Source organism: Sorex araneus, chromosome 2 (genome assembly GCF_027595985.1).
Source record: "Sorex araneus isolate mSorAra2 chromosome 2, mSorAra2.pri, whole genome shotgun sequence".
Classification (NCBI taxonomy): domain Eukaryota; kingdom Metazoa; phylum Chordata; class Mammalia; order Eulipotyphla; family Soricidae; genus Sorex; species Sorex araneus.
Genome location: NC_073303.1, coordinates 11,428,558 through 11,451,319, shown reverse-complemented (window position 1 = coordinate 11,451,319; position 22,762 = coordinate 11,428,558). Strand labels below are relative to the sequence as shown.

General features: G+C 42.5%; 1 protein-coding gene and 1 non-coding gene across 2 annotated transcripts in view; one reads left to right on the top strand and one right to left on the bottom strand.

The window, feature by feature from the left end:
• The window catches only part of LOC101540492 (cytidine monophosphate-N-acetylneuraminic acid hydroxylase), a 50,576-nt gene that overhangs the window by 5,404 nt on the left and 22,410 nt on the right, over positions 1 to 22,762 (bottom strand). Inside the window, exons 6-12 of the mRNA XM_055127787.1 lie at positions 19,167 to 19,314; positions 18,613 to 18,694; positions 17,770 to 17,907; positions 16,490 to 16,625; positions 4,442 to 4,582; positions 3,686 to 3,860; positions 325 to 441 (exon numbers count right to left, since the gene is read on the bottom strand). Coding sequence (XP_054983762.1) covers positions 325 to 441; positions 3,686 to 3,860; positions 4,442 to 4,582; positions 16,490 to 16,625; positions 17,770 to 17,907; positions 18,613 to 18,694; positions 19,167 to 19,314 — 937 coding nt within the window. The remainder of the gene's footprint in view (positions 1 to 324; positions 442 to 3,685; positions 3,861 to 4,441; positions 4,583 to 16,489; positions 16,626 to 17,769; positions 17,908 to 18,612; positions 18,695 to 19,166; positions 19,315 to 22,762) is intronic.
• Positions 20,725 to 20,932, top strand: LOC129402722 (small nucleolar RNA U3). Its single transcript, XR_008628782.1, has one exon. It is a non-coding gene; the product is annotated as a small nucleolar RNA U3 (small nucleolar RNA).

Below are 22,762 nucleotides of genomic sequence, written 5' to 3'. Positions count from 1 at the left end.
TCCTTTCACTTGGAGAAAGAGACCCTTTTGGAGAGAAGGGAAATGGGTTGGAGATCAGAGCTTGCAGAACGAGAACAGTTTAGAGGGTCAGCTGTTTGGAAACAATCAAGAAGAGAAGCCAATCTTGGAAAAGACTGTAAGAGAAGGAAGTATGCACTTTGGTTAGTAATTAAAAATTAAGTTTCAATATTGGCTCATTCCGCCATAAATGTTAACAAAGCTCTCTCTGTGCCATCCTTGTAATTGTTCTTTAAATCAGAAGTTACTCTAAAAGATGTTTAATTAAAAGGTGGAAGGGGAATGTCCATTTGTGTTGCTACTTACTTCTTCATATGGATGTTCCCGGTTTGGCCTTTCTTTTGGAAAGGATAAATCTAGAAAGTCAACCAAATAGTCATATCCATCAGGAAGAGGGTTGAAGTCATCATCTGTCTCAATCATCTGTAAATGACAACACAGGAAAAGGAAGAAGCTTATTAATTCTAGAATATAAGAGCCAGGTGTTATTAACTAATAGAGAGCAATGAATTGAAGATACTATAAAGGGAATCTCCTTTTTTTGTCCCCTCTTACTTCCTTCCCCACAATGAATTAATAACATTCAAACTCAAGTTTTCCACATTAGCACAATGACAGATAACTGACTTTACTTTTATTTAGAGAAGGTTATCATTATCTCAAATACATTAGTGATGAAATAGTGAATCACTTGTATCACTTGTATCACTTGTAGTCCCGTTGATCTTCGATTTGCTCGAGCGGGTGCCAGTAACATCTCCATTTGTCCCTGTCATGAGCTAGTGTAGCCCAATGATACCTGCTCGTTCCAGGAACAGAAAGAGCCTCAAATAGTTCACTCAGAGATTTGACGAAGAAATCTGACCATCTAGTTGGTGGGTGGCCATGAGGTCTTCTGACGTTCCATGGAATCCAGTCTGTAACAGCTCTAGTCCAACAGTCGTCTCTGAATCGCATTACGTGACCGGCCCATCTGATTTTTGATGCCTTGGCAGACGAGACAACATCCCTGAATTTTGACCATCTACGGAGGTCAGAACTCCGCATTCCTTCTCTCACTTGAGTGAGACATGATATTCCCAGCATAGCTCTTTCGATTCCTCTTTGGGATACCCTAATAGCATTCTCATCCTGCTTGCGTAGGGCCCAGGTCTCTGAGGCATATGTTAGTGCAGGAAGAACGGTGGAATCGAAAAGATGTGCCCGGAGTCGGAGGTTCTTCGTTCTCCTAACCACCTCTTCGACACTCTTGAAGGCATTCCACCCTGCTCTCTTTCTCCTGTGCAGTTCTGGCATCAAGTCAATCCTCATGTTGATTTCTCGACCCAGGTACACATAGCTGCTGCATTCAGAGATGTTCATTCCATTGAGAGCAAATGGAGCTTCAGGGACCAGTTCGTTTTTCATGAACATCGTCTTGTTGAGATTCAGCTGTAATCCGACCTTTCCACACTCGTGGTCAAAGTCGGCCAGCATTTGTGCCGCTTGGCTAATGTTTGGCATTCTGAGAACAATGTCATCAGCGAAGTGGAGGTGGTGTAATTGCCGACCATCTATCTTCACTCCCATTCCTTCCTATTCCAGTTGTCGCATGATGTTCTCAAGGGCGGCACTAAAGAGTTTCGGTGAAATGGTATCACCTTGCCGCACTCCTCTCTTTACATCAATGTCACTTCCTTGTAGAATGGTGAGATCCTGGTGGTGAATCCACAATACAGCTCACGGAGGATTTTGATATACTGAGTTTGAACGTCCTGTTTGACCAGGGCTTCGATGACCGCCTCAGTCTCAACAGAATCCAAGGCCTTCTTTAAGTCAATGAATTTTAGACAGAGCGGCATCTTGAACTCTCGCAAAACTTCAATGAGTTTGGTCATTGTGTGGATATGGACTATCGTGCTGAATCCTCTACTCAGAGATAGTGAATACCGCAATAAATCTGTAGGCTAAGGAATAAAATCATGGCATGGTTCTCATCATTATATAGCATCTAAACATAATGTCACTGAAAATCCCAAACATTTTATATTTTCCATACTGTCCAACTGAAAATATTTATTGGTGCGATGGTGTTGGATATGGTGGAGTAATGTTGTGCCCCTAAACATAAATATTTGCACTCTTGAAAACTTAATAATAAAAAAAATAATAAAAAAATGCAAGGGGGTTGGAGAGATAGTACAGTGGGGTGGGGTGTTTGCATTAATGTGGCCAACCTACGTTTGATCCCCAGGATCCCATATGGTTCTCCAAACACCACCAGAAGTGATTCCTGAGTGCAAAGCTGGAAGTAATCTTGAGCACTGCCGAGTGTGGCCAAAAAATAAACAAAGACTGAAGCCATAATACAATGGTTGGGCACTTGCTCAATTTTTTTTTCTTCTTTTCACCTGGGTTCGATCTTAGGCACCCCATACTGTCCCCGGGGCCCTACCAGGAGTAATCCCTGAGCACAGAGCCAGGAGTAAGCCCTGAGCACCGCCAGGTAGGCCACCCTGCCAAAAAAAAAAAAAAAAGAAAAGAGTACATGCATAAAATATCATTTAGATCAAAGTTTCCTAGGTCTTTGAATTTTAAGGACAATTTCCCCAAATAATATTTGTGATATATTTTTCCAAGTGACAACTTAAAAAAAAAACAAACAACAAAACTTGTATCTATTGTCTTTTTCTTTCATAAAAAGAGGGATGTTTTAAAGCCTTTTATGTAGAAAACACCTAAATTTGGATTAGTGGTAATTCATGCCCCAAAATGTTGACATCTAGTAACCAGCCAAATACAAACTCACTGACTCAACCAACAGCAAGGCTTGGTCACTGATTGACATGACCTCCAGGAGGTATTCAGGAATCTATGCTTTTGAGAACGGCGCTGGGGGTGGGGGTGGGGGGCTAGGGGGAATGAAAGAGAAACCTGGGAGTGACCCCAAGTCTGAGGTGAAGAATGCTTGACCCAGAGTGTGTGAATGTCAGTTTGTTGCTGTTTCCTCAGCTTTGCACTCGGCACACCTTTGAGCCAAATAAAATCTACAAACACATACAATAGACACTCATAGATGACTGCACCCTCCAATACTGACCCTCCCACCCCTCCCAGAGCTTTCTAGTTTTCCCTTTTTCCTCACAACTCTGTCCTCGACTGCTTAACTTGCCTTTGGATACGTTCTCAGATTTTGTAAGTAGCTCACAGCCTGAACCACTTGACTCGTGGGCTCTGTATGTGTTGGGGCTAACTGGAGTTCTAGATCTTGGAGGACCTCACGGTTTGTTTGATTCTGTCTTCCCCACCGCTGCAGACAAGAGCTCCCAGATTTTCTGTCACCTGATCCATATTCCGGCCTTGTAGGTGAGTTTCCCCTTGCAGCTTCACTTAGTTCCTCCTCTCATGCCAAACAACACAAGTACCCACCCTCCAAATGAAACTGTACTACAATCGTGACTGCAAGATGATAGGAGGGGGAGAGAATGCTCCAACAGAGACACTGGGATAGACTTGAGAACAGTCCCCAGATTTTCAACCAGGAGTTATCACCACATGGTCAACACAGTTCTCTCTTAGGCGGTTGCGAGGGCTGAATGAAGGCTTGTGGGGAAAGAAACTGGAATGCTGAGGGGTTCTCATAGGTTACTAATAAGACAGAGAAACAAAGATAAGTGTGCAGGCATACCCGAACCACCAGGTCATAATTCTTGAATCCAGCCCAAGTGAAGTATTCTTTTATCCAGGATGGATGAAGAAATATTTCATCATTTACAGAAGCAGCTAAGGTTTCCAGATACGGTGCAAAATCCCACGAATCCTTGTAAACTTTAGTCCCTTCTGGAGGCTGTATGATGCCCTTGCTTAATGACACAGATGAGCACACAATGAAAGAAGGTCCAATAAGAACGGTTAAGAGCTAATACCCCCCAAAGTTAAGCACATGGTAGGTTTGTGACTGCTCAGATCATTCCTGAGCGTCCCATAGAAAATCCAAATCAATCTCTAGCAACACTTGGCTTCCCAAACATGCTGGGGTTAGCCCTGGGGGAGGCTGGCACCATTTGTGACCACAGCTTAGCACTGCTGGTCTGAGTACCTTGGCTAAACAATCCCAGCATCTAGTCAACAAAACTATGGTAAGTCCTGTGACAAAGAAGATACCAGGGATAAGGCACTTGCCTTGCATGTACCCTTCCTCATTTTGTTCACCATACATGAACGATGGAGCACAGCCAGTAGTAACTCCTGTCCAGAGTTCCGGGAATAGATTCTGAGTACTTCAGTTATGGTCCAAGCACCCACCCACCAATTAAAAATAAATAAAACCATGACAGTCCTGAGGACAAGGACCTAGCAAAAGGTCACAGGTGCCTTCTGTTCCCTTCAAAGCTAGAGAAAATTCATCACTTGTACTTATTGTTCATACATATTTAAGCCCAACCTGCTTCCTGGGTCCTTAAGCATCCGGCCCAAATCAAGAGTGGCTCCAGGCAAAGGAGTCCATGTTATCACGTTAGAGTTTTTCTTGATAAGGTTATTGAGATCAGTGGGGTTGTTCTTAGTGTTGGTTTCCTTGATATATCTGAGAAACAAGGACAAGGCCATGAAAGAGTTCATTCTCAAATACGCGTTCTGCTTAGTACAAAGACATAATCTTTTCATTTTCTCACATTCCTAATCCCCCTTCACTTACCCCTGGGGAAAAATACTCTTCTTTAATTAGTATCCCTAGTTAGAGAACTTATCAACAAGGGTGTACGTATGCCTTATATTTTTAATTAATTTATTTTGGGGGGAGCACATCCAGAGATGCTCAGAGGCCATCCTGGTTCTATGCCACGGGACCATAACTGATGCCAGAGATTGAAACCTGGGTCAGCTGCATGCAAAGCAAACACCTTCCCTCCTGTACTGCCTCTCCAGCCCCGATTTTCATACTTTAACAAAATTTATAACTATGAGCTGGAGAGATAGTACAGGGATTAAGGAAACAGCCTTGCAAGCTGCAGACTCCAGTTCAAGCTGAGCATTGTATATGGTACTCAGTGCAGGGCCAGGAGAGATTCCTTGTATAGGAATAAGTCCTGAGCACAGCAGGGGCCGATCCAAAAAAGACAAAACAAGAATACCTAATTACTTGGTAAGTAAAATTGAGATTAGATATACTGCAACTATTATAAGAGGGAATAGCACTCTCATATTTAATATTTACTGAATAAATAGTTGGTTAAATGTTCTCGGCAGTAATTACACTGTTTAGCACGAACGAATTGATTTCACTTTCAAACACTCCAACGAAATGGCTACCATATTATTCCGTTCTGATCTTATTTTATTGTCAAGAGAAGAAAGGAATTATTAGCCCATTTACAGTGCAGGGACTAAGGGCAGTCGTTAGACTGTTGTCACAACAGAAAATAAAAGGTGGCAGGGACGGCGCCTTGTCTCCCAGTCTCCGGAGAGCTGCGGTGATGTGGTGAGTCACCTGCCCCTGCCCACCCCGACTTTCCTCCTCGCTCTCTGCAGCAGGGACCACCGTGCGGGACCAGGCCACAGAGACCGGTAACCCTGGAGCACAAGCGCTCAGGGCTGGGCGTCACTCTGCAGGCCCAGCTCAGTTTCTCCCTTGGCCTGTTCACAAGGAGCAACATTTAGGCCAGAAGACCCCGAGCCACTGCACAGCCACGGCTGTGCCCACACCTTGACCCTTCCAGGCCACTTTCTAAACAGACGCAAATCCCAACAGCCTTCCTTTTAGGGAATTGGAAAAAATGGTTTAAACAAACAAGCAGTGTCAGAATGAGGAGTTGGAGAGGGCAGGAAGTGGAGTAGGAGGGGGGGAAGGAGGTGGAGGAGGAGTTCTTCTGGGTGCAAAGTGAATTTTGTGCATCTGAAGCCAGGTGTTCCTTCCTGCTTGCTGCAGAGATGGGCGAGGCAGCTGGTGGGTGGAGGGAAGGGCGTTGTGGGGACTTTAGGCAAGCCCTGAAGCCCAGTCGCGATGCAGATTCACCCCAACCTCCCACCCCCACCATCACCCTAGGGAAACTAGGGACATTGGTGATGGTAAATGTACACTTGTGAAGGGATGGGTGTTGGCAAGTTGTGTGACTGAAACCCAATCCTGAACAACTTTGTAGCTGTGTCTCTGCACTGTGATTCAACAAAAAAATAAATTAAAAAAATTTAAAAAATAAATTAAAAAAAAATTTAACGTAACAACAACAAAAAAGACACACGTCTTCACTTCCAGATTTCCTGCATTCATACCCAGGGCCAGTCGCCCAACCATGGGCGCTCAGGGTGTGTCCCCGGGGACATGCATCCCCCCGTCACCTCATAGAGGGTGCGTGAGTCCCGCCCTCTGAGCAGGGACCGCCTGCGGGAGTTCTCGCGAGAGGCTGTGAGACTTGGGTGCGGCTCAGGCAGCTGCAGTTCCTCTGGCAGCCGAGAAGTCTCGCTTGAGAGGCGTAACTTGGACACCAACCCCCGTGGTCCCAGAGGGGTCCATTTCCTCTCAGCCCTGGCGCCGGGGCTTGAGAACTCGGTTCCGCGTCTCTGCGTATTCCTGGGCGTCGCAGCAGGCGTCCCTGAGGAGGAGGCGGTAGCGTGGGTGGCCACCCGGGGGCCTCCGCTATGCGTCAGCCTCTCGGGGCGCAGCAGCTTGGGCAGCAGGTCCGAGGAGGCCGTGGAGAAGGCGGAATCGCTGTGAGAAGGTAGTAGAATGTCCCTTGCGGGTCACCAGCCTGTGAGCGGGCGTGGGACGGGGACTGGCCCCCGTGCCCCCACTCCCCAGCCTCGCCCTGGCATTCCGCCAAACGCCGGGAGCCTGTTTTCTCTGGATTTCTGGCCCCCTTTTCCCTGTCCGGGTGGTCGCCCTGGCGCTCAGTCCGGTGTGGCTGTGGTGGCGTCTCATGTTTGTGCAAGGGGGGGACGCTCCATGACAGGCGGGGGGAGGGGGGGAGGGCTGAGGCGCCGCCTCAGGGGTCCTGGGCGTCATCCTCGTCAGCAGATCTGTGGGTTCTACAGGTCCTGTTTATCTTCTGGGCCCGCCCCATCCCTCCCCCCCTCACCTCCACCCCAGCCTCCCGCTGTGTCGTTGGTGACCTTGACCCAGTCCAGGCCAGACTCTATGACTTGGCGTTTGATGATGTCATACAGTGGAAACGGACTGTGTGGTTGGTGACCTTGACCCAGTCCAGGCCAGACTCTATGACTTGGCGTTTGATGATGTCATACAACGGAAACGGACTGGGGCGATAGCAAAGCTGGTAGGGTGTTTGCCTTGTGCATACGGACCCCTGTTCGATTCCTCCGTCCCTCTCGGAGAGCCCAGCAAGCTACCTAGAGTATCCCGAGAGGATGGCAGAGCCTGGCAAGCTACCCTTTGGGTATTGGATATGCCAAAAATAGTAACAACAAGTCTCACATTGCAGACATTACTGATGCCCGCTTGAGCAAATCGATGAACAACGGAAGGACAGTGTTACAATGGGAAACGAAGGCCTCATGACGCGAGTACTTGGCCCTGAGTCCCCCCTCCCAGGGGCAGTAGCCACCCAGATCTTTGTCTCAGCCTTCCCAGAAGGTGGCAGGACAGAGCTGTTTCCCCAACGTTCGGAGTGGAGTTGGGGAAAAAAATCTTTCCACCCAAGGAAGGTTAAAGAGATACGGAATATCTAAGAACTCGAAAGCAGGTTCTCAGTCGCACCAGATCTGCTGGCACCTTTATCTTGAACTGTGTAAAGTAATAATATGTATCAGTTCTTTAGAAGTAAAACAAAAGCTCTCTGAAAATCATTAAAAATTAAGTAATAACCTGGCTTTCCCCCACTCTGGAGTAGCCTGTGTGGGTTTTTTCTTTTTGCTTTTATTGTTTTCTCTCTCTCATATATGTATATACACATATATACATATATATATATATATACTCTTTCTCTCTCTCTCCCACCCACTATTTCTCTCTCCCTCTCTCCCCTTTCTCCTTTCTCCTGACCCACATCTCAGCATCTTCCCAGCTTTTCTAGTGTTTGTCAACTCATACTTAAAAACTTAGGTTCCTAGTAGCATCCAGGAGTCATGCCAGCAAAACACAAATGGATCATAATACTTACCCATTAGTTGATGCCATTTGTTCCCTCTTCTAATAGAGCACAATTCTGAGGACAGATGTTTCATCTTGAATGCTGTAATATTGGCAAAATGTGCTCAATGAATGATGCAGGAGAAATGCACAGAATTCTTCAATAGAAATCACTGTTTTAATTCAAGGCAAATCTTACGAAACGTTCAGAAGATATTAGTATCCACATTTTTCAGGATGGGGTGGGCCATGGCTGGCCTTCTGAATGAAATGAATAGGGCCAAAATGCACAGCCGCAGACTCACTGGAACACAGTAGCTGGTGGCTACATCCAGAGGACTTCAATGGTCTTGATGGACCCAGCGACTCCCAGGGTTCTGATGGTCTTGAGGGTCCTGATGGTTTAATTGGTCTCAAGGGTCCTGATAGTTTCATTGGTCTCATGGGTCAAGGTCCTTTCAGTTCCAGTGGTCCTGACACTCAATCAGTGGTTCTCCCAATAGCAGTGGTGAGGATACGATTGTATTCCTATTGCTCCCTGTGATCACTGCACAATGCCTGGTGATAGCTGCACAATGGGCCATGTCCTCCAGCTCCAGAGCAGCTCTTCCATGAGCAGCTCTGGGTGACTCTGTAGCTTTCAGACAATGCTCTGCTTAGGCAAGTCCTTTGTGGTCAGAACACAGTGGGTGCACGGGGGAACACATTTCAGAACACGGTAGGAACATGGTGGGTGCATGCTGGCAGCTCTTGGTGGCTTGCCAGACCTACTAGAAAGGGACGAGGCAGGGAAAGGTGAAAGGTGTGGAGGCCACCCTCTGCCCTCCATGACACCCTCTTCCCACCCCGGCAGCCATGGACTCAGCTCTCTCGGATCCAACAACTGCTGAGGGCCAGGGTGGGGTGGAGGTTTCGGGGTGCACCTGCAGAAGGGGTGAGGCAGGGTAGGGGGTGCACAAACAGGTCTCTACAACTCTCCAGAGTCTCCTCCCCAAGTTCTGCTCCATGGATCTGTGTTTCTATCTCTTCATCAGTAGCCTACTTTGATTACTGTAGCTAAATAACAAGTCACAAAAATAGGTGTTATGAATTCTCCAAATTCATTTTTGTTCTTCAGAATTGTCTCCACTACTCTTATTCGTCTTCCCTCTTATAATTGGTTTTCTTATATCTAATTTTTTAAATGCTGCCGGGATTTTGGTAAGCATTACATTGAATCTCAGAATTTTAAAAAGATAACCCGGTCCAGACAAGGTCAGACCCGAACACCTGAAGAATCTGCCTCTAGTACTTGTCAGTATACTGGCTCGGCTCTTCACATGCTACCCGTCTGTGTGCAAGGTTTCGTCCCAATGGAAAACCAGGAGGACTGTTCTGTTGTACAAGAAGGAAGACACCCACGACATCAGCAACTTTCGCCCAATCTGCCTGTTGTCCGTCGTCTACAAGTTGTTCACTCAAGTCATCCTGAATAGGATTGGCAGAACACTAGATGAAGGACAACCATGTGAGCAAGCCGGGTTCTGAAAAGGATTCAGCACGATTGACCATATGCACACAGTGACCAAGCTCATTGAGGTTTTGTGAGAGTTCAAGATGTCCTCTGTCTAACGTTCATTGACTTGAAGAAGGCCTTTGATTCTATTGGACTGGAGTAATAGCATAGCAGGTAGGGCGTTTGCCTTGCACGTGGCTGACCTGGATTCGATTCCTCCATCTGTCTTGGAGAGCCCAGCAAGCTACTATCCTACCTGCACGGCAGAACCTGGCAAGCTACCCGTGGTGTATTCGATATGCCAAAGACAGTAACAACAAGTCTCAAAATGGAGATGTTACTGATGCCCGCTCAAGTAAATCGATGATTAATAGGATATCAGTGCTACAGTGCTTTGATTCTGTTGAGACTGAAGTGGTCATCAAAGCCCTAGCCAAACAGGGCATTCAAACTCAGTACATCAGGATCCTCCGTGAGCTGTATTACAGATTCACCACCAGGATCTTACCGTTCTACAAGGAAGTGATCATCGACGTAAAGAGAGGGGTTCGGCAAGCTGATACCATTTCACTGAAACTCTTCAGTGCCATCCTCAAGAACGTCATGTGACAACTGGTATGGGGAGGAATGGGAGTGAAGATAGACGTTCGGCAACTACACCACCTCCACTTTGCTGATGATATCGTTCTAATACACCAAACATTATCCAAGCAGCATGAATGCTGGCCAACTTCGACCATGAGTGTGGAAAGGTCAGACTGCAGCTGAATCTCACCAAGACAATGTTCATGAGAAATAAACTAGTTCCTGAAGTTCCATTTGTTCTCAATGGAATGAACATCTCCAAATGCAGCAGTTATGTGTACCTGGGTCAAGAACTCAACATGAGGAATGACTTGGTGCCAGAACTTCACAGGAGGAAGAGAGTAGCATGAAACGCCTTCAAGAACATCAAAGAAGTTGTTAAGAGGATGAAGAATCTCTGGTTCCCGGGCACATCTTTTTGACTCCACTGTTCTTCCTGCACTAACATACACCTCAGAGACCCAGGCCCTATGAAAACAGGATGAGAATGCTTGTCGGGTCTCCCAAAGAGGAATCGAAAGAGCTATGCTTGGAGTATCACACTTCACTCAAGTGAAAGAAGGAATCCGGAGTTCTGACCTCTGTTGACAATCGAGAATCAGGGATGCTGCCTTGTTTGCCACAGCATTGAAAGTCAGATGGGCTTGAAATGTGATGCGATTTGGAGATGACCACTGGACTAGAGCCGTTACCAGCTGGATTCCACGGGACGTCAAAAGAACGCTTGGCCATCCACCTATGAGATGATCAGACTTCTTCGTCAAGACCCTGAATGAATGGTTTGATGCTCTTCGTGTTCCTGGAGCGAGCAGATGCCATTGAGCTACACTAGCACGCGACAGGGACGAATGGAGATGTTACTGGCGCCCACTCAAACAAATCGATGAGCAACGGGATGACAAGTGATACAAGTGATATCTTAACTATTAGATAACTCATAAACAACTAAAAGTCAAGTAGAATTATAAGGTAACAGAAAAGACTTAAAAATGAAGTTAAAAAGTATCAATAAAGCAGAATCAGTCAAAGCTAAAGATGTGTTTTTGAAAAGATCAACAAAAGTAACAAAAAGAAAAAGATACCACAGAGTACCACTAGGGGTCTCTCCTAAGCACAGTAAACATCTTCCGCAACATAATGGAAGAGCAATAAGAAACTAGTCATAAATAAACTGGATACATTACTATGGATTTTATGGAATAAAAAAATTAGAATAAAATGCTGTGAACAAGTGTCTGCCAATAAGTTACCTTGTGTACTGGACAAACTTGTGGGTAGCAAATTACTTACTTACACCAACTAACAAAGAAATAGAAAATATTCTCCTTACACTTTCCCAGACCTTAGAAGGGAACATTTCCTATTTCATTCTATAAGGTCAGCCTTGCCATGATACCAAAACCAGATAAGGACATAAGAAAATTACAGCCCGATATCCCTATGACTACAGATATCAAAATTCTCAGTATATTCCCAGCAAACAATGTCTAACAGCATTTAAAGGATAGTACAAGGCTAGAGGGATTATACATCACGGCATGCAGCAAACCCTGTTTGGTCCCTGGCACTGCAGATGGTTCTCTGAGCACCAATACAGGTTTCTCCTGAGTACTGCCACTTAGACGCAACCATCCCCTCTCAATAATTGAATAAACTAATAACACCATGACCAAGTGAGACTGATCACAGAACTGCAATTATATAAATAATTTTAATAATATATTTCACCAAAGGAAAAGAATGGAAGAGCACCTAATCAAATCAACTAAGAATTTTTTTTTTAACAAAACCCGACATTCATGATAAAAAGCATGAAAGACATAAAAACAAAGCTCTTCAATAACATCAATGGAAAACAGGGACAAAAAATGGGATAAAGTCATACTCCATGATGAAGGACTGAAAGCTTCCATCTAAAATCAGGAACAAGGATGTTCACTTTTGCTAATGCTAGTTAATATTGTACCAGATGTTGTAAGGTAGAGAAATTATGGATAAGAAATGAAAAGGAATCTAACTGGAAGGAAAGAAGCCAAACTGTCCTTAGTTGCAGTTACTTGTTTTGATACACAGAAAAGTAAAGAATACACAGAAAGAAACTAGAATTGATAACTTTTGCGGGTAAAAAGGGTCAAAAAATTTACTTAAAAAAATAGCAGCCTTCCTAGGGCTATTCATAAGGCTTCCTGCCTGGGGTTGAGGTCCTGCTTGTTCATCCAGAGATGCTGGGTGCTCAGCAGGGAACAGAATGTGAGGGAATCTATATCTCTACCTCTCTGAGCGCTCTGCCTGGCCCCAGTGTGATTTTTATGCATCAGCAATGAAAAAGATAAAGGAAATTGAGAAAACAACTCCACTTATAATAGCACTCTTAGAGAATATAATATTTAGGAACAAAGTTAACTAAAGATGTGTTATACTGAAATAAAAAACCAGATACTTAAATTTGTATGGAAATAGAACGCAAGATTTAGCAGCCAAAAAAGTCTTGAAAAGAAAAAAGTTGGAAAGCCAGCACTTCACTATTTAAAAATTTAGTAGAGGGGCTGGATTCGAGTACAGTGGGTAAAGTGCTTGCCTTGCACACAGCCGACCCGAGTTCAATCCCTGACATCTCATATGGTCCCCTGAGCACCACAAGGAGTAATTCCTGACCGCAGAACCAGGAGTAACCCCTGATCATTGCTGGGAATGGCCCTAAAACCAAACAAAAAGAAAGCAACAACAACCCAAACCCCAAAAATCCTTAGTACAAAGCCAGAGGATTCAAAGCAAAGTAATACTAGAATGATGTTAGGAATATAGGCCAGTGGAAAGGAATTGAGAGTTCAGAAATAAATTCATACACCTGTGTTGTCTTTTCAATAAATGATGCTTAGATAATTTGATTTCCACGTACAAAAGAATGAATTCAAACTATTACTTCAATACCATATACAAAAATTAATTTATAATATAAAATTAAAAAATCAGAAATAAATCATAGGAAGGAGTAAGTTTTTTTTTGAAGGCTAAATGTATTTATTTATTTATTTTTAATTTTTTATTGAGTCACCATGTGGAAAGTTACAAAGTTTTCAGGTTTAAATCTCAGTTATACAATGCTCGAATACCCATCCCTTCACCAGTGCTCATATTCCACCACCAAGAATCCCAGTATAGCTCCACCCCGCCCCCTCACACCCCAAACCCCCCCACGCCCCTAGCCCCCCCCCACCCTAAGCCCCCCCCGCCTGTGTAACTAATAAATTTCACTTTACTTTCATTTTGATTGCATACAATATTTCAACAAAACTCACTATTATTGTTTGGAGAGTCGGAAGGAGTAAGTTTATATGACCTTGTATTTGTCACTACGGTCTTGGATATTTTATCAAAAGCACACAAAAGAAAAATAAATATAAAAAATACAGAAGGACCCTCTGCACCTAAAGACTTTGATTCCAGAGACCTAACACTTTCGGGCATATCCAGCGCAGCTTCTAATAACAATGCACTGGGACTGCGAACTAGGCTTCAGCCCTGTGCTGCCCAGGGGTGGAGTTTTTTCCTCCCCACCCTGTCTTCCTGCACGGAAAACGGCAGCGGCAAAACAGCAGAGGCAGCAACCGCATGGCAGGCACCATCTTTGAGAATCCTAACCCAGAGGTACTCGATTTCTACACTCGGGGCTCCCAGGGACTCATGGGAAGGGGTGTAACCGGCACGCCCTTGGCCCAGATAAATTCGGAGCTGCTGAGAGGGAAACGGACCCTCTGCGCCTAAAGACTTTGATTCCAGAGACCTAACAGTTTCGGGCATCCAGCGCAGCTTCTAATAACAATGCACTGAGTCTGCGAACTGGGCTATGAAATTTCTGGTAGAATTTTCCCTGGACTTTATACAGAAATCCAAAACCGCGCGGACTCAGCAGCGTCCGCACGACTTAACATCTATAATTATCAGCTATGTGAAACAGTTTCTTTTGAACAGGTCTGACTTGGGGGGAAACTCCAAATAATGACAGTAAGTTTTTGTTGAAATATTGAAGGTTATTAATGTAGCAGCCACCTCTCTGGACTGTGAACTAAGCAAAAGCCCCACACCGGCTGTTGCGGCCTGGCGTACACCATACTATGAGGCGCGGGATGGGGGATGAGGGTGAAAAAAAAAAAAAGGGAAAAAGAAAAAGGAAAAAAAAAAAGAAGAAGAATAGTTATGTACTTGTAGCAGTGGGGCTCCATATCTCTTCATTCCCAGCAATGGAAAACTAATTATCAAATGCTTCCTTGGTAGTAGGTCTGTCTCTCTTGGGTGGAAACTCCAACAACTATAGTGAGTTTTGTGTTGAAATATGGAATGTAATCAAGGTAAAGAACAAATGAAATGAAATTCATTAGTTATACAGTAGGGGGTAGGGAGTGGGGGCGGGGGGTATACTGGGGTTTTTGGTGGTGGACTATGGGCACTGGTGAAGGGATGGGTGTTTGAATATTGTATAACTGACACATAAACCTGAGAACTTTGTAACTTTCTACATGGTGATTTAATAAAAAGTTAAAAAAATACAGAAAACTATATAGATAAGTAAAAATTCAACCTATGAAGTATCAGAAAATATTTTTAAATAATTTGGTAAGCAGTAATATCTAATGCATATTTTAGAACTCCTACAATTTAGGGGCTGGATAGTACAGGAGTGAAGGCACTTACCTTGCATGGGCCAATCTCTGTTCATTCCTTGGCACTACATTTCGGTCCCTCAAGCTCCCAGTGGGAGTGACTCCCTGAGCACAGAGCCAGGAGTAGCCCCTAAGTACCACTGGGTGTGGCCCAAAAACAATAATAAAATTAATTTAAAAACTGGAGTGATAGCACAGCGGTTGGGCATTCGCCTTTCACGCGGCTGACCCGAGTTCAATTCCTCCGCCCCTCTCAGAGAGCCCAGCAAGCTACCGAGAGTATCGAGCCCGAGCGGCAGAGCCTGGCAAGCTACCCATGTGTATTGAATATGCCAAAAGCAGTAACAATAAGTCTCTCAATGAGAGACGTTATTGGTGCCTTCTCGAACAAATCGATGACAGTGAATTTAAAAACACCCACCTCCACAATTCAGCAATAAAGTGATAATCCAAGGACCTGAGTGGTAGTACTGGGGTTAAGACACTTGCCTAGCATCGTGCTGACCCTAGTTCTAATCCCTACTACTACATATGGCTTCCCAAGCACTGTCAGCGGTCAGTTCTGAGCACAAAACTAGGAATAGACGTGAGCACTGCTGGGTGTGTCCCCTACCCTGCCCCCCACAAATGAGCAAAGAACTTGAGTAGAAATTGAGTCAAAGAAAATATACACATAGCCCATATGCACATGAAAAATATCAAAACATTAGGAATCATGAAGGAAATAAAAATCAAAACCGTAATGAAATATCATTTTATATCTACTAGATTATACTAGGGAAATAAAAAGAAATCAGAATGTCTAGATAAAAAATTTTTAAAAAATATGTGTTGGTGAGGATGTGAATAAATGGGACACTTTTACATTGCTGATGGGCATTTAAATGTTATATCACTGCACTGTAGCTTTGTCCTCCCGTTGCTCATCGATTTGCTCGAGTGGGCACCAGTAACGTCTCCATTGTGAGACTTGTTACTGTACTGTGGAAAACATTCAGATAGTTTTATAAAATGTCAAACACAGAATTACCATAAGATTCAGCAATTCCAGTCACAGGTATATACCCCAAATAATTTAAAACATATTCTTATATTTCTTGCACATCAATGTCCACTGAAAAAATTATTTGTGATTGTTAAGATTGAAAACAACTGTCCATAAAAATAAGACTCTCTCTCTCTCTCTCACTCCTTCCCTCCTTCCCTTCTTCCTGTTAGGCATTGTGATTTGCAATACAGGTACTGAAAAATTATCATGGATATCCCATTACCTCCTTTCAGCACTGTGTTCTTATCCAGGGTGACCATTTCCAGCTATCATGTCATAATGGTCCATCTCTGCCCTAACTGTATGGGGGCGAAGGGGAGGGGGTTGTTTTGAGGACACACCTGGCTGTGCTCAGAATTTACTCCTTTTTCTGTGCTCAGAAAGCATTGCTGGTGGTGCTGAGGGAATCTTTGTGGTGACAGGAATTGAACCCAGGTCAGTCACCTGCAAAGCAAGTATCTTACCTGCCATGCTAATCTCCAGCCCAAGACCTGACAACTATGCAAGATTTCTCTTACATGAAATTATCTCAAGTCAGCAGCTATATTCACAGATCAATAACTTATTCCAGAACATACTGATTTAATTTTAAGAATATTATAATAAATGTCCAGCCATACTTGTCTGATGGGTGAGATTCCACAAAATACCCAGCAAAGGGGCAATAAATTCGGGGTTCTAGGTCCTTCACCAGTTGAGCCTTGTAGTTTAGAAGCTTCTTCCTCTCTGTTTTGATGAACTGAGCTTTCCACTCCTCTGGAATTACAGGGTTTGGATTAGGATCTCCGCTGTTCAGAAATCACAGAAAACCAATATTCTAGTAGAATGGGACTTTTTCAAGAAACAAAATTAGTAGACATCAAATCAGCAGAGCTCTTTGTCGTTGGTGGAAAGTTTTCCCCCAACTTTACTCTTCAAATTTCAGTTGGTTACTAGAAAATTGTTATCAGATATTGTATTGTAAAGATACTGAGCTCTCTCTTTGGTATGGCGATTCACTCAGACCCACAATAGACATAGACTTGAAGAAAAATGAAAGGCACTGGAGAAAAGCTTTGTTTTAACCTTCATGGAGGGCATTTACTGCCACCTTATTAGAAAGAGATCCACGAACCAAATATTTATTAAGTAGACATAGTGAGCACTTTTAATGCTGGTATTGAAGAAACCAATAAAAACAAAATACAGTCCTAGCACCCAAAAGTAAGTGTGTCTACCCTGTACCCCACTTTTTTCTTTGAAATATGATTGACTTATGAGTTGAAGGTATGCAATGTGATATGATACCGTGGAATGCTTGCAATAAGGTCAGTTAATATCTTCAGCAATTGCAGATATAAAAAATATTTTCCATTTGTCAGAACACTGAAGATATGCTTCCTAGCAACTGTTGAGGATACAGTACAGTACTGATGACTATCACAATGGGCATGCAGCCTCAGATTATAACGAAGTTTGCACACTGACCAACATCCCACATTTCACCTAATCCTACGTCTCCAGGAACCTCACACTATAGAGAATCTTCCTTTGGCTGTGCTCTCCCCAGAAAAAGTATTCCACGGTACCAAGTGGTGTGCCCACACCTTCTTCTCAAATCATTCCAGAAAAACATTACCCTGGACTTACCAACATTAAGCCTTTTCTGTCCTGATTCAGTGACTCTGCCCATAGGTTTTCCCTATCTTAATGCTTCTTCCTTGTTCTATCAGCATATTTTGAACTGGAAAGTTTAGTTTATGTGTGAGTCTGATTTCTCAGTAATATTGTAAGCTTCCTATGCTGTGAAGGGATTATGTCTTAATTATCTTTAGATTTATTCTCGTGGCATTTAGTTTCACGCCTGTTCCATGTCATTACTAGACATGGAACAGGTATTAAAGTATTACTCAAGTATTACCAGTAAATTTTCCACCACTGAAAGTCATAGGAAAGCCTGATGCGCCTCCAGCAAAGTCACTCATCATTAGAACAACGTTCCTTGGTAGCCTTCCCCCATTTGGTCTGGTACAGTCCACAGTATTAAGGATTTTATGACCTGTGGAAAAATTAAGTGGCATGAATCTCCAGGTGAAATTCTGAACACTAGAGTATGAATTCATAAGTCAGTGAAGTATTCCATGAACAGTCTACATAATCTGACTCACTTGATTATAGAAGCATTGCTTATATCCAAGGAAAACGGAAATAAGATTTAAAAGCCTCTAACCTTCATTAGCATGCTTTTGAACTTTCAAATGAATAAATTCATTCTGTTTGATTTGGTGGGTACTGGATGTCCTATGAGGACAGTTTCTCTGAGTCCAAAAGGTGCAAGGGAGAGAGTAACAGAACCAACACACATCTCTCAACCTAATTCAATCTTCAAAGCTTGCTTCCAGTGATTGCTGGGATTGTAAGGTCACCTTCTCACATAAAAGGGAATGGTATATAATTACATCACATCCTAATACTTCAAGATGAAAGAGAGACGTTTACTCAATAAAGGCACTTTTGAATAAATTATAGGTAAAATATTGATTATCTGTTGAGTTATAAAAAATTGTTTTGTGCCTATCACTATATAAACTACTGGAGGGTGGTTCTCTGGAAAGATTATCATTATGATAGCCCACTTTTCCTAAAACAAGGATACAAATATATTATATCCTAGGCATATAGGATGAAATGTAAGATAGATAGCTGATGTTATTCTTCTTAAGGAATATTTTTATTTTTTATGGTTTATAGAGATCTGAAATACCTTTATACTCCACAATAATGCAGGTATCCATCTCAGGATGTACACCATCCATCAAGATCATGAATCGAAGATTTTCGTCCACCTGGAATGTAACAGTAAAACCAGAAATTATATACGTTGGTTTGAATAAAAAAATATTCACTCTTTGAGAAAGTTGTCAACTCTCCTGGAAAGAGAACCCCTTTATTTGGAACTGTATTTATTAATCCTGTATTTTAGGGTTTACCATGGCTAGGTGGAAAGAAAACTTTCCTGTAGCTCAAAGAAAGGTTTTGTATACACAGTCCTATAAACAGATGAAAAAAAAAGACCAATGTTCCCTAATACTTAAAACAATGCCATTAGCTAAAATGTAACCAGAAGAGCTGGAGAGATAGCACAGTGGTAAGGGAATTGCTTTACACTCGGTCGACTAGGGTGCTCCAGCATTTTATATGATGCCCTAAGCTCCATCAGGAGTAATTCCTGAGCACAGCCAAGTGTGACCCAACCCTCCACACTAATTCAAGCCAGAAAGCATAACTGAAAGTCAGGGAAGAACCCAGATGTCTTACCTGTTGCCATACTCCAAAAGGCACTACTTTGATATTAGTCAACTGGACACCACTTTGTTTGAGATTCCAAAATACAGGTCTTTCAGTGTTTCCAACAAAAATGGGAACATCTGGTCTTATCTCAGCAAGCTTCTTCAGTGTGGGGTAACTAGGATTAGAAAGATGGAAAAGTTGAAAGGTAAAAAAACACAAGAGACTGTTTCATGCTGACCAAGAATCAAGGAACTGAAAAACTTGACTATTCAGAGTTCAAAAGAAGTCTTGATGCTGACTGTAAAGATGAAGGGCATTTTCAAAGGTTTCCCCCATTTTTTTTTAGGACAAAAAAGTCATGGCTTATATATGAATTCTGTGAAAATTATACTTTCTGTATTGATGCTGCCTTGAGTAAGGTTTCTGATAGGTGAAGATATCCATGATCTTCATTTTTTCCCTCCTACTCCATCTGTAGTAGCTTTCACTAAGAAAACCTGGGCCATAAGGTAAGGGTTCTGCACCATTGGAAGCAGTTTTGAAACCTTTCATAGGTGACAGCCACACTTTGATATTTACCAATCAAGCAAGACATTGGAATTTAATGTAGAAGGAAACTGCATTCAACATCTGTAGTAATCCTGATTCAGTGTGCAGTGACCCAGGTATTTTTGAATACTTCCATTCATTAAGTCAACTTTCATTTATTGAGCTTTCACCACACAGAAAAATTGCATAGCACTGTGGCTTGTATTAGGGAGAGGAATATATTAGATTTTAAACATGATAGGTAGTCTGAAAGACATGAGGTTTTTATTATTATTATTATTATTATTGTTGTTGTTATTATTATTATTCTCACCCTCCCCTTTCTGAGTACTTTTTAAATGAGGAAATATATTTAGAAATATGCAACTAATACATAGTAAATTAGTATTCAGATTCAGGCTTTATTCCAGTATGTCATATATTAGAAAATAATACCAATAAAGAATGTACTATCTAGGACAAAAAACAGACTTTTAGGCCAGCAATGTAGCTCAGTGGTAGAGCACTTGCCTTGCCCTGGGTTCAATCCCTGGCATTGCAAAAAGAAAAAAAGGAAGGAGGAAAAAAAGTAATCAGATTTCTACAGAGTATAACATTAGTGAAACAAACTATTGAATCATAAGAAAACGATGAACAAAATCTGTATATAACAGTTATTAACAATGCATTAAAAGTTGTCCAAATAATTTTTAGGGATATAAATCATTAGATGTTCTTTTCTATATAGCTTCATTGTCTGGGTTCAGCACATTTCAACTTTAGGACTTCGGGAGTTAGAATATGTTACTCTACAATGGATGGCTATTTGTGATTTTTAATTTTTTGTTTTGGGCTTACATTCAGTGGTGTTCAGGCTTTATTTCTGGCTCTCTGCTCAGGGATCACTTCTAGTGGAGCTTCGGTGAACCATATGGGTACTCTAGATGGAACCCAGGTCAGTCACATATAAGGCGAACACACTGACTGCTGTAAATTCCGTTCCTGTGATTTTTTTGAATGATGATACTTACTGACCTCCATTAATAATATCTTAGACTAGACCATAGTTTCAGTGATCATTTTTATAGTTTGTTACTAGAGACATTTCTCTGTCTATGTAGAGCACCCAGAACCACAAGGAGGAGCCAAGCATCCTTTCCTGAGCATGAACTGGTTCTAGATGTTGCTTTTGCAACTGTCTTTTACCACTGGTAATTGTTCTCTCTTTCCTTGGAAGAGTGAGAGGGAGATGATGCAGTCTGAGTCACTATCTATAACTAAGATTCCACTTCTTGGACTAACAGCCATTCTCCACAGTACACCAGTCCTTCCCCCTCATGAATTAAGGAGGTTTTATTGGGTAAATATAGGCCTGTCAAGAGGAGTGGGAGCAAATGGCATTATATACAATAGTTGACTAAGTGACAGTCCAGTAATAAGGGCTTAACCTTTTTTATTTATTTGGGGGGATCACACCCGGCAATGCACAGGGATTACTCCTGCCTCCCACTCAGGAATTACTCCTGGCATTGCTTGGGGGACCATATGGAATGCTGGGAATCAAACCTGGGTCAGCCGCATGCAAGGCAAACGCCCTCCCCGCTGTGCTATTGCTCCAGCCCCAAGGGCCTAACGTCTTAAAATTTAAAAAAAAGAAGGGTCTGTTGAGGAAATATACCCCAATAGTTACAAACTTGAGTAACTTTTAGTAATAAACTTCACTATATACCACAAAACCAAGGGGATAGGAAAACCACAATTGAGAAATTGGTATTTTAACACCTGGCAACTTTATCCACACAAACCCATGAAATTCATTTTCCAGATAGTGGTTAGGAACTCACCAGATTAAGTGACAATGTACATGTTGCTAATTTTAGTTATCCCATTATGACTTGTAACTATATCTCTCTAACTTAAATTATGTGGCACTTCTCTCTTTTTTTACAACTGCAGATGATTACTACACATGTTACTGTTATTGCACAATGTATGAACACAGGCTGTCCTAACCCTAAAGCCATGCAAATTAATTCCAGGACCTTGTGCTGGAAAAGAAATCTTGTGATAAGCAAATAGATATTTAATCATAGTACATGGATACCTCAGTGAGTTGTGGTAAATATGTACTTGTATTGAAGGTAATCTGTTGCTAAAGCAGTTAATTACTTGAGACTTTAAATGACTCCCTTTAGAAAATAAATTAGAATATATTCATGCCTTAGAAGTCCCACATGATCTGGAATGGAATATCTAAGAGCCTATCAACCAACAAACAACCTGTTATCCCTAAACTGGGACATTTCAATTAAAGCCTGCATCTTTATCTTAGAGGATCACATTGGTTGGGGAAGGAAGGGAAGTTCAGATGGCCATCGTAGACCTTTCTATCTGTCTCTAATGACAACCGAGCATGAATGATACAAATAGAGATCAGGATGAACTAACTTGACCCTTAATTAAACCAAGAAGTGAGGAATATGACCTCTTCTTCTGTTGGCAGTTCATAACCTATAAGTGATTTTTAAACATGAAAATATTTTTTCTTTCCTTTTTGGATTAGGGAAGTTTCACTTCCAATCATCAGTATCCTGTCTCTCCAGCTTAATAAAATATGGGGTGAATTTGATTGTGGGTTGAAATCGGGAGTTGCTGAGTCACAGAAGCCTGCTGCTGCAGTCGAACAAGACTTTTGGTGTTTATGAAGAGAAAACGGGACAGAAGTGCCTTCTGACACTTAAAAATGATGTGATATGGGCTGGAGCAATAGCACAGTGGGTAGGGTGTTTGCCTTGCACGCGACCAACCCAGGTTCAATTCCCAGCATCCCATATGGTCCCCTGAGCACCACCAGGGGTAATTCCTGTGTGCAGAGCCAGGAGTAACCCCTGTGCATCACCGGGTGTGACGCAAAAAGCAAAAAAAAAAAATTATGAGATGTTCACATTATGGTCCACAAATAAGGTTTTATTGAAATAGCCGAGGCTCCTTTGGGACAGTCTAAAGTGTATTTTTGCTCCAGCAACAGAGCTAAGTGGCCATGATGTGACTAGGTAACTTAAAGAACCTAAAATATTGATACCCTGGCCCTTTAT